This window comes from Opisthorchis viverrini (assembly GCF_000715545.1).
Source record: "Opisthorchis viverrini unplaced genomic scaffold opera_v5_278, whole genome shotgun sequence".
In the NCBI taxonomy this organism is placed as follows: Eukaryota; Metazoa; Platyhelminthes; class Trematoda; order Opisthorchiida; family Opisthorchiidae; genus Opisthorchis; species Opisthorchis viverrini.
In genome coordinates, this window is record NW_008751938.1 from 143,499 (window position 1) to 156,640 (window position 13,142).

The following is a 13,142-nucleotide window of genomic DNA, read 5'->3' on the forward strand; positions in this document are numbered from 1 at the left end:
ACAAAATCCGCTTTATTTACTCATCCTACTGGACTCTTTCCCTCTCTCTGTCTGATGACGAGTAAACATGGATATCTTGGGCTACGCGCACGAACACTTGACCGGGTTGTCATAGATCATGACACGGGCACCGTACATAACTGACCGTTTAATACACATCTGCATCGTGAATGATAGGGGCTGGTTTCAAATTCCAATTAAGCTTAGGGTGGCAACTTACTGAAAAGAAGTTGAAACGCACTCCGAAGATTATTGCAAGTATCCGTTGAATCTGCAGTTATTGCCGTGTGTGTTTGGCTTCTTTAATTGAGCGAACAACTGGGAACTGCTGACTGATGATTCCATTTGTATCTGATAAGTAGCAATTTGTAGACCGTGAAGTTTCCCGTCATAATCATCGGCGGTACATTCGCCCGGGATACCAGGAATAAACTGCTTCTTTGAAACCTGTGTTTAACGACAAAAGAATAAAAAATATATTATCTGACTCACATTCTACTGACCTTTAACGAAAAGCGGTTCCAAAATAGTGACGATGTTATTTAAAGGGAACTTACTTTGGGACAAAATGCGTCCTGCTTTACCCCAACAACTACAATCTCTAAAATGTGGAGGATAACAAAGTGTGCAACGTGGATTCCTATTAACAGAAATACAAATGCTCTGGAATACTTTGTCGCGGCACACTATCTTGCGCGGGTTAAAATCAAAATAGGCATTATTCCATGTGTATCAAAAAATGGCCAACTGTGTAGCAGCCTTACCAAAAAACCAAATGTGGAGTAGATCTACTCAAAAGCCTAAGTATTTTTATGCACAAATCAAAATAACGAAATTGTTTTATATTTAGCTGATAAAAAGGATGCCTTAAGTTTATCGTGGGCAAACCCACCACCAATTGACAAAATAGTATTTACACCCCCAAATAAACAAGTCTTATTATAATGTGAGAAACTTGTGGTAAAAAAACATTTTGTTACAGTGTAGCAGCGTGTTTCTTGATCTTAGCATCCGGTTTTGCTGGTTACCCAAATCTGCGGCATTGCGAATACGCCTGAAGTAATCCAGAATGACACCGCACTTAAAATATATCGTTCGTTATCACACTTCACTGGGAACACAAGGAGAACGGATTATTTTGCTCCAACGCGTTTTAGTTCATTATCACTATACAATCTCCCCCTCTCAAAGTCAGTAATCCAGATATACCTACCTGTGCGTAAATGTTACGCGAAGGTGAGGAAAAATGCCTAGTTACAGAGTGGGGAGAAAAGTGAGCCACTACGAATAACTATAGTTTATATGGAAAACATTCATGATCAAGGGGCCTACAAAATGTGCCGGCAACAAAATAAGCACATTTGGATATCGTACCGAACTAAAACACAAACAATGGGATTCGTCCAGCGCGTGTGCGAGCCTCATTAGAAATGATACCAGGACGTAACAGCAGGAGAACCTAGCTATAAGGTCTTTCTAAGGTAGAGACACACCGGAAAACTTCCGGACAGTTCTTGTAAACGCTTACATGGCCGGAAGTGTGGGAATAGAGAGCACGAATATGTTTACAAACTTCAAATGCATCTATTTTGGCCACGCGTAAGTAAAAGAACTGATCTACCTGCAGACTGAGGACACAATGTTCAGGAAATTCGCGATTACCAACCAGCTGTATCTATGCAAATGCTCATTCATTTCACGCAATGTTGAGGTGTGCCCAATGCACTTCTGTTATCTTTGGATCCCCGAGTAGTGTTGGTGGTTGCAATATTACTGAAGCCAGTAACCACTCTACGATAGACTCTAGAATAATACCTCTCTAGTTGCAGCAGACACCTTGTGGGTTTATTTGAAAAGAGATTAGTTAATTCATTGGTATCACTTGTTCCAAAAGCGTCCTTGCCGCCAAGGATGTTCAGCAAGGCTGTAAAAATCTATCAATGTCGTTAACAGATTCTGCTGAACGTCTGTCTGACCCAGTAGCCTGATAAATTTTTAAGTAAGGGAGACAGAATAATACTTCGTCGAAGGAGAAGGGCAATATAATTTCACCGACTAAGGCCTACATTATGTAAGTCCGTTGAAACAGATAAGTATTATGGCGGCTAACTAACTAAACTGTTATTGAATACAATCTTCTCAGAAGTCTAGACGCTGACTTTCATAATATACAAGATTTCAGTTATTGACTTGACTAACTCATTACCAGACGTTATCCTGTCCCCCGGTTTGCTCCCAATCGCTCTCGTGCATTGTCTGCAGTACTAAGAGTCTCTTTGGTTCGTTCTCGTTCTCTCTTACCCTACATTCACAAACAAAACTTTTCAGTTGACTCTTTTCAAATCACCTGGACAAGTGCCTAGCTGTCCCCCAATCTCCGCAATTAAGAATTTACCGTGTATTTACGCGTCAGTTATATCGTCTACCACCTTCATTACACAGCTACTTACCCCATCACTTCGTACGATTGGTGGACTAAACTGTGTCAGCTGGAAGCACTGTACAGCACATACACATTTCCTGCGGTCAATGATGATGATAATCATTATTCTGTTTTCTGGAAGTTGTATGATATCGCCATATTTGCACAAGCGAAAAAATGGATACAGGTGGGCCCTGTGTATGATCCGTCAAATCACACCCAGCTCTTAAAAAGATGTACGCAGCCAGGAGTCAGCTGTTGCAAAACATTACAGGATGCAGTTGTCTCCAAACCGCAAAGGACACTTTGAATTATTTGGTCCTCATGTCGAGTGATGAATATTTAATCGAAGGGTACCACAGGAGTAAGCGGATGTTTTGAGATGAATAAATACATGGGCAAGGCAAGTGATCTTTTGTGTTTCCCTGTTGCGCCGCGTGTAGACGTCAGAGTCAAAATGATTCCTGATAATCCTAGATGATTATCCTATACCACTTGTTCTTCTCCAATTACATCCTTGTTGTGCAACAGTCGGAGGAAATTTGATTGTCTTAATTATCCACACACAATAAACGGTAGTGTTTTTGTGTGGTGGGACGCACATTTGGGGTGCATAATGTGACCCACTGAGGATAACGTTGCAACGATAAGTACTTTGGCTTTGTTCATCACTTTCCCGCAGTAAACAAGAGCGATCCCCGAATGAAGGCACCCCATCCTTAGCACAATAGTTACATGCGCCTGTCACTAAGACCTTGCAGTGCTTTCTTGGCTCATTCATACTCCCAAACCTGGTACATAATCGTCCAAGAATTAAATGACCTCGCGAACTAAGGGAAATAACTTGTCACTTATGGCAAGAGTGGGCAGCATTTACGACACCTGCATTCTTGGAGCCTTCTACTCTATCATATGTGTCGTTTCCTTCAGAACTTACACTAGAGGACAATGCTCAAGGTGGATTTGTAGGCCGACCGATAACTATCCCACTCCCTGAAATACAGGACACTTGCAGGATGGCTTGATTGAAATAGTGAAAAGTTCACACTATTGTCATCGACTGCGCAAAGTTCACTTTCTGCAGTTGAAAGCATACAGAAAAAGGGCCTAATAAAATTAAAAAATGAATGCTGCTTTTCACTCATAAACAATAAATTTAGTAAATATTTCAGATAATCATGTTTATTATATCCGAAGCGACCAATTTTCGTGGGAATAAAACTGCGTTTCCTACTTAGAATATTTTTGTTTACTCATATGAGGAAACAATTATATTTACCACATATGCAAGGTATTTTCGCAGAAGTTAACTATTAGGTCAAAAGCATATGTTCAACTAACAGCTATAGTTTGTCGGACAACTAACATTACCTGCCGAATCAACTGGACTGTTCGCTGGACCTATAAAAAATAAAAGATTGTAGCCTTTTTTGTTAACACACGGTCACCGATCTATGCAAACGCGAACAGTTTGTGAAATCAATTGCTTCTCTGGCGAAGAGTGTGGTGTTTCCCCAACAAGTGGGATTAAAAGAAATCTCAGGTCGGACCCTGCGGTTCACTAGCACATCATAATGTTTAGAACATATGTGTGTGGTTCCAAACCGCTAGGAACCCTAAAGAATAAGCCTCGAAAATGAGATGTTATCCAGTAACAAGTGGCTTTGTAAAATGAGACCCGCGGATAATTCGAATAACACAAGGGTTTGAATGTCTTGTGGGAGGAAATGGGGGAGGGCATGGATAAGAATACAGCTGAATACGATGATCTAGTTCAAAACTTCTGTCATTGAGGATAACCCCTGTCAAGTTTTTTTCACAACCAAGCCGGTTGCGAAAATTCTGACAAAGTTTATAGACCTTAGCCGAGGCTTTTGATCTTGGCCTCTCATCCCACACTGTTGTGTTCCGACCTGAACTACTTCGATGCGAGTTGTGTTCACATAGTTTCAAACGTTTCTTGCATATCGATGTGGGCAGTTCATCACAGATCATTCGAAGGTTTGAGAATACATACATCGAGTACTGTTGAGATCACATTTAATTTCCATCTACTATCTGAAAACTTGTAACAGAACCAGAATGGAAACTTCAGCCAGTTGGTCCAAATACGGTTTGTAGCTACTCAACATAAGGAAGCTGAAGATGTCCGCTGAACTTTTTCAGCCAAGTGCCTCCAGATTTATAGTAAACAGACAATAACAAACTATGCCAAATATTCGTTAAATTTTGGTCAGTTCAGAGTCATATTTCACTCACCAGTAAGCGTTCCACACTTTTTTGCTTCTGTATTCAACAAGCGGTTGACAAACCAATAAAAGTATTGATGGGACAATTCCTGTTGGTTCGAAGATATGAGGTCTTTGTTCACTGTTACGGAAAGTCGGGCAACGGATCCATCAATTCCAATGAGATGGCAGTTTGAGAAAACCAAGTTCTCCCACCGTTCTGGTGCTCTCTTTTCAAGCTGCAGGCAAGTGGGATGTTTTTTAAATGTTTGCTGTTCTAATCCGTTTTGTTTATTTGAATCGTTCGTTTGAGTTAAATCTGTTTGGATGCAAACTAGATAGCCTTCAAGGATAGAGCTTTGTGAAACACTCATGTTCAACGAATATTTGGCAGTATGAGGCCTCCTTATACAGAAAAAGTTCAGCATGTTGGTAACAATTGCAGAACAATTTATTCATTCCCATGCGTTCTTTGATGTAAACATTGTTATATCAATCCCATCTTCTACGTAAGCGATTGTGATTTGTTATCGCACCTTTGAATGGAATGATAGATACAGCCTGCGATAACAGCAAAAGATGGGTTTGAACAAATGGCACAAAATATTCAAGTGATTGGTTGGAGGGATAACATGCAGTATGGGTTTTGCCACAATGAGAGTAACTTTTCCGCCTATCAGCAGTTCTCATTTGTTCACCTGACACTCGAAGGAGCACAACAATTTCACAGACGTCTAGTTTACGTCGCATCAAGATGTGTTGTAATCACGTATGCATGCTGAGTTGACATGGGGAACACAGGGGACGTAATGGATACTAGATAGATTTTACACCGCATACCAACAGGAAATCCCTTGGTTGAAGTAGGGGAGTCGGCATCCGCACATGAACAGCAAGCGCTTACACAACTACATACAATTCCTTGTAAAATCAGCTGCGCACTCCAGATCATTTGGATCAAAGGTCCGAAATACGAAACGTTAGACAGCTCAGCCACGATGATCGACTTCAACTCAACTGAACATCTAACGATTTGCCAGGCTGACTACTCAGTGTCGTCAGTAATGAAGGAATTCGAACGCTTCCTTGTAGTATTTCGCCATAAATAACTAGGTTATTATTTCATTACACCGAAGACTATTGTCGAAGTTAATTGGAGGGCGTCAACCTTCATGTTGTTGAGCCACCAACAGCAACAGTAACCACTCATTTCTCCGCTGACCAGGTTAACTTGCGATAAGATCTTTTACCACCACTAGAGTTGGAATAATTTATGCAAAATTGCCCTGAATGTGACAGTGCTCCTGTGCTGTTGGAAGTGAAGTAGCTTTCATCTTCAGCTGTTAAAAGGGGTTCGTAAGAAACGAAACCTGAAACGCAGCAGGTAGACCTGTGTTTCCAACGTCAATATCTTGTGGTTCATGTAACAATGCCAAGTACCGCCAATGCAAAACCATGTGAATGATAGGCAAGTAAAAGTACGAGTAAAAGTAGGGTGAATGTTAAAGTGAACATACGAGAGTAGAAATTTATGCGGTTATCACAAAGAACTTAACCACATGGACCCTAAAGCATACATTCCATAATTTTTGCATCACACATAAAGGATACGCCACAGAATGAATTAACTTACTTCGTCGCACCATGAATCGTCCGCTCCATCAATTGATGTATACACGGTGACGTCTTGGAGATTGCAATGCATAAGGTGACAACAACAAAGTGATTACACATCCAGCAAGCATATCCCGATAAAAATTCAAAAATATGGATGCGAATTCAAAAAAAAACAGTGCAATACAGCCGAGAATTTCTGTAGCGGGCTGGAATTAGGCATTGCAGATTTGCACCCGGTGTAGCTGAATGGAGATTCAGTTTCCTGTGCGTCTTATTCGCGAGGAGCCTAAACGTCTGCTTGGAATTCTACTTCACGGCATGATTTTCATGGCGTATCACGAAATGTCACCGGGCGAAGAAAATGTGGTGGTTTATTATCATGTTCAGGCATTAAGTACAATACAGCACCGGTTCATATGAGACGGAGGACACTGCATTTGAATTTACAGGAACTTGTAAACTGCCTGGAAAGTTTTGATCTCTATTGTCGACCACCCATAGCAATAACTCAAATCAATAAATAAATATCAAGTTAATTTTGTCCAATTTTTTAGATACAAACCTATATCTATTAGCCAAATTCATGTTGTTGTCTCCCAACGATGTGCCGCATTCAGTTGTTTGAACAAAAGTTCCTTGGCTGTTATTCAGGCGCACTTATTGAGATATAAGATTTGTCAAAAAGGTCATACTTATGGGAATGCGCTTCTGTTTGAATTAAACTAGCATCCTAGTTGTCCTTATTCAGTTGCATAAATTGGTCGGGAAATGAGAAGGCTTCAGCATTAGATTATTTGCGGGGGACAATTCCACGATTGAGCTCATTCTATGCTTGTCAGTTGACCAACCAATTATTTGGCGGAATGCAGCTGGTGAAAAGTCACATAAGCCTTATTCATGTTTAGCTGGGTCCGTTGGTACGATCCACCTAAAATGGTCAACCGGTAATGAAACGTTCTGAATGAGCACTGAATAAACTGAGTGAAGTGCTTAAATCACAAAAGGATGATGAACGCATTTGGAGTAAACATTAGGATGTGTCTAACAAGGCGCGAAACGACTTGTGACGGCACACTGATTGCCAAAAAGCTCGCGGATCTGGTGAATAGCTCTCATAGAATTTATACGCCGATTGTGGTTGAGCGTACGGTTCGACGGCATGCAACGTCGAAAAATCTGATGCATAGCAGCCCCTGTTGTGCGCAACTTTTTATCCGAGAAGAACAGAACTATTCTGCCTGAAATCTTGGAAAATTTTCCCGGTGAAAGATTATCTCACCATAATTTATTGCGCTGTGGGGGTGCATGAGGTTGGCTTGCTTGTCGGCTTTGCATGCTTTGATTTACAATCCACCAAAAGTAGTCTGTAGGTAATCAATTCATGCCCTCTGGAGAATGAACAAATAAACAAATAGAGTGTTTTTCTAAATGCATAGAAAAATCATATCGTTTAGACGTGAAGACAGTGGCTGTTTAGACGTGAAAATTTAAGTGGGTTCAGTGTGCGCTTGTGGAATAGGAGTAAAAAGCTGGTCTCAAATTTTAGACTTGTGAATACCAGACTCAGAAAATATCAAAGACAGTGTGAAATTCGAGTTTGGTTCTGTTTTGTTTGGTGTAGATTCACCAGAATAATTGGGCAAAAGAATGACGTGGACGTGAAACGATTAGCCGATGTGACCATTTTTATAATGTCAACATGTGGTGCAAAAATCCATATGCGCAAGTCGCTGTATACTGAGTCTCTTACCTACTGTTCGTTCCTCTTTTTCGGCGTTTACGGCTTCACCTGTTTCGGATTCATCTACCTGGGGTCCGCCATCCACTTCGCTCTCACTCGACCTGTCATCTGGACTAGAACCAGGGGCTTCACTGGAGTTAGCAACTTCTTCCGCCGTATGTTTTTCATCTCCCGATGAACTGTCAGACGATTCATCTGACTCAGTATTGGGGAATGAATCAACGTCATGGAAGCCAGATCCTTCAATTTCAGATAAGTCCTCCTCTTCAGGTCTCTCTGCATCTTCATTTGGTTCATCGAACACGTGACCATCACCTGAGGATTGATCATCGTCATTGGAACTAGAGTATTCCTCTTCGACTGTTTGGACTTCATCTCCCGATGAACTGTCAGAAGATTCATCTGGCTCATCGTTGCTAGGCGAGTCACCATCATTGGAGTCAGGATCTTCGGCGTTGGATTTTTCCCCGGTGTCCTGAGAAAGATAAGTATTTTCGTAGCTTGTGTCTTCATCCCTACCCTCTAGCGCCTGTACCGCCTCGTCATCATCGCTATAGCCATCTGCTCGAGCAAAGAATTTCCAGTTACCTGTTGGCAAAAGATAAAAATAACCGTGAATGGGAGCAGATGAAATAACTTAGTGTCCTGTTTGTCATGACTGATATGTTTGTTTGCCGCATGCCAACTTCTTGGTTTACAGCCTATATTTTTGAATATTGTATTCAATCACGAATCTCAAATTCAGTGTTGTTAAATCTTCCCGAATGAACGTTTAATGACGCCGTTTTGAAAGAAGTACTAGGTAACTTTCCATACAGCTCCTACAATGCATTTACTACGAGATTAAGCCGTAGATACGCCTCAGTTGTTCTTGACCTCCGCTTTACACAGATTTCACAAAGCAGCTCTTAAGGCAATAGTAAATTATTCGTATTAATGATGCAATCGGTATGATCACGATGGGTGTCAGGAATGACTTGAATACTGTCATCAAACGTGGTTTTCTGTGGAAAGATCGGCGAATGAAGGTAAAGAGGTTGTGAACTTCAGCCACTCTGTACCATGGATTTTTGGAAAAATTTAACGCACACCTATGACCTGGATCTCTCAGTTTGGGAAGAGTAGGAATCGAGAGTTCATTAAGGATAAGCATCCAAGAATATTATGGCCACTAAATTTTGAATTTACGCTTAGCAGCGCGTGTGTGATTATCCTAGCTAGACTAAATCACACGACAAGCATACCTCAGTTACGAAAAACCTGATGAAGGCATTACTTAGGCTCTGTTGTGTGTGAAGAACAACCTAAGAAACAAGCAGAGTAATTCTGTGTTTTCTCAATACTATCTGGAACTTTCCACAATGCATCATGACTGAATTAACCTGTGATAAATTTGACTGCAATTCAAGTTGTCTTACATTCGTAGTCAAATTATCTTGTTTACGGCTTGTTCCATAGCTTTCTTACGATGGCCTAACTAATAAGTCAACTCCAGTGATATCCGCGTATCCAAGAAGCATCTGAAAAAAATAATGGTCTCCGTCTGTAATATCATTATTGTTATCCAGAGGGAAAAATCGCTCGATCAGAAAATAGTATGCGTATTGGGCAAACGGATCATCAATTGCCTTTTCATTCGCATTAATAAAGCAGTAGAAGATGCAAGATAAGCTTAACATTTGAATCCATTTTGCGGGTAAACCAGTCAAGCTTGACCTGCCGAATGGTGAGATCTTGGCCCCGTTCTTCTCTTTAGCGCCTTTGCGAATTATTTCCACAAATAATTATCAAGCTGGTTTGGCAGGTCGCGTTTTATCTAATCGTGATGGGCAACCTTACGAATGCAGTGGCACACTGACAGTCCATCCAAAGTAAAAAGGTATACATTAGATTATTTTCCAATTGTAAGAAAGATAAAAATTTAGACTAGGGTAAATTATAATACGAAAAAAAATTTAATGAATAAAAGAGCTGTTCAGTCATGGGGTCAAATTTTTTGAGGCATCACTGCAATGCTTTCGTTCATTTGCAATTATGTAGAAGAAAATATCAACAAACAGTTCAGAATAAACACTGGACGCGGTTCAAAATTTCTCAGTTGTTACTAAGATGTAGCATAATTTGTGTACCACTCACTGAAAAGCAGTCCTATCGATAGGATCAATAAAGTATGGTTGATGGAAAACATTATAGTGAGACTTTCATCAGTCAAACTATTGCTTACCGAAATTGAGTCAAATATAAATAATCAAAGCCGCAAGTTGATTGGTCCATAAAAGAAAATCAAATGAGCAAGGCAAGCACAAGCCAACCAAAGAGTTGTTTGAAATAAACTGAGTGTACCGACACCTTGGTGCCTTCTTGCTCTTCCAGAGCGGGAAAAAATAAAAATACTGGCATATGATTAGGATAAAGAATTGATTATTTGGTCATGTATTGCTCCGTGCGGTGCAAAGGCAAAGCTATCGCAAACACTAATCGGAGCAAAAAGTACCCTTCTGTCCGTCACATGCATGCTACAAACGAACAAATCTACGTCAGTGAACAAATGAATGTTTGCATAATCAGAAAATTCTGTGACATAAGTTGGAAGCAACTGATTCATCTGATTATGGTCGAGCCGCTGAAGGAGTTTGGATGGGAATTGAGTGTGACCCAGAATCACTATTGTTGACTAAGTTACAGCGTTCTTTCTCGGGTGTACATAATTTGAACCTGAGAACAGATAATTTTATTCGGACAATTTGTGAATATGCAGATCAGGTTTGTAAGATCTTATAACCGTGAGATTATCGGTGGTTTGCAGGTTAATTCCGGTTCCTCATGGTAACTTTGGATCAACTTAGATTTGCTTGACCAAGAAGTTGCACTGTGCCCGACGATATTTCTCTATCTTATAAGGCAATGATCAGTTGCCATTAATCAGACAATCATTCGCACTCAAAAAAAATGAAAAAGTACAATGAGCCAGATAAAAATGCTTCGCTACTTCCTCGATTACCGATTTGGAAGACAGTATAGGTGATGCGCGGTTAAACTCACAATGAAACAGCAACGAACGTTTTAGTTTCATTAGTGCAGCTTGTCCTCCAACCCAGAGGCGCATTATAACTGTTTCAGCCTTACTGGAAATGATCAAGAATCTCCAAGGAGTTTGACCACTAGAGGATGATCCGCAGTATGATTAACTAGTCCTCCTACCTCAGAATCCCCATCACGCGATCAGGTATTGGCTTGCTCCTTGAGTTACTAAATCTCAGAAAGCAATTTCAGCAATCGTGTGAATTTCTTTCTCCTCTGACATACTTATCAGCGGGAGGTAGTGTGAAAAGATTTGGTTGGTGGCCGTTTCTCTGTTCATTTAGACTAGAAATTTGTTCTGACAGACATGCTACCCAAAACTTTGGTGACACAGAATTTTGCCCTCCTGGAATAGCCCTACAAGACCCCTTTTAGGGTAACACGTGGGCGTGATTCAACATAGGAGTCATTATCAGTCGACCCGTGTATGAAAAAAAGCATACAGACTATGTCAGATAAAACAAAAAGCATCCAAATGTTCAGATGGTACGGCTATATTATTATTGCGACCAAACACAAAGAAAGTGCTGTACTTCAGAAGAAACTTTTTTCAGGTGTCTGCTTATTATCGCCCAATAACTGATTTTAAAATATCCTTTGAGTACAATGCTAACAAGTTGAGAAAACACTTCGTGTCGTGAATAAAACGCCATTACTAAATTCGGTATCGATATTAATTCCACATATCATCGCAGCCCATGAATTTCATCCCGCGCCCACTTAGACTCGGATATTTTAATGCGCTGAAATATTGTTCTGACTGAGTTACAAGGAACTAGGCGTAAACTTTTACGGCCCTCCACCAGTTGATGTCTTTTTACTTTAGGATATCAAAATCAGTTACAGAACACTCCTGCTAGAGATAATTCGTTTTTTGAAAATGTTTTCTTGCACCAGGTTGGTGATCTGGGTAAATTTACCCCGAAAGTACATATCTAGGACGGCTTTGAGTAGCATTTTTAAAGTTCAGAACGTTCTTGTCCTAATTTTAAAGAGCATAGACTACCCCATAGTGCAAGCGTAACGTACAATAATTTCTTATTATTGAAGCAAAAGCACCGCAATAAACTTCTGCCATTCTCCACCTTGGTTGAGATTTCTGACGAGGTTTTGGGCATCTGTGAATTTAATTGACACTTATAGTGATGGAAAAATAATGATAATGATTGAGCAACTCATTTTTGTACAAATATTTGGGAATTTATTCAGGATATAATTCTATATTGAAATATACGCGTTTAAACTTATGCACTGCTTATCTATAGGCATGTATATTTGTACACAACATTGCTAACATTGTTTCACAACATTGCTAATATCAGGTCACTTTTATCCAGCCCCAAAAAGATCATTGAAATTTACAGTTTTAAATGTAGACCATATGGGGGCCAGAAATCTGATAAAAAGTGAACACCTAATAGTTAGTCCGATGAGCAGGATCAGCGTGATGACTGGTGAATTTGTTTTTCATGTAAACTTCCAACGTTTATCTCTCTAGTGTTTTGAGAGAGCTGAAATGCCCAAAATAAACTATACGTGAAAATGTCTTGAAGAAACCCTGGTGATAGATTGCAGCAAACCGTAGTCTCATAGAATTATGGATTTACGACTGGCAACGTACGTCAGCTTTTAATATATAATATATTTATTGTGTACGTATGTCCCTAAAGCAGTAAAACATTGGCAGAGATAAACATTCCTGCTTATGAATATATATAAGTTTCCACAGAAAATATACTGCGCCACATCTGACCGCATTCACATGTGTCAATCAATCATTCCCCAGTAACAAACTGAATTCCGAAATCTTTCTGTCGGTTCAGTTTCACCGTTGGCTACTTTGGTGTTTCCACGTCATCAGGAGTATATGGGTGGTTTTGTTTCAAGATGGTCACATCTCGGCGTGATCATCAAGTTCTGAACTGTTCACCAAATTTAGCAGTTCAGTTGCACACGACTCAGCAATATTTGACATCATTTTTACACAGAGTTGATGCGATTCAACGGATCACTCGATTTCTTTCTGTCAAGTAGAGTTGACTTTTATCATCAT

At 40.1% G+C, this 13,142-nt stretch overlaps 1 protein-coding gene across 1 annotated transcript; it reads right to left on the reverse strand.

Annotated features, from left to right (window-relative positions):
* Positions 1 to 249: 249 nt before the first annotated feature.
* T265_09485 (hypothetical protein) lies at positions 250 to 11,114 on the reverse strand (the record flags this gene model as incomplete). Its single annotated transcript, XM_009175567.1, has 3 exons — positions 250 to 447; positions 8,022 to 8,596; positions 11,051 to 11,114. 3 exons carry the CDS (start codon positions 11,112 to 11,114, stop codon positions 250 to 252), a joined length of 837 nt encoding a protein of 278 aa, XP_009173831.1.
* Positions 11,115 to 13,142: the final 2,028 nt, after the last annotated feature.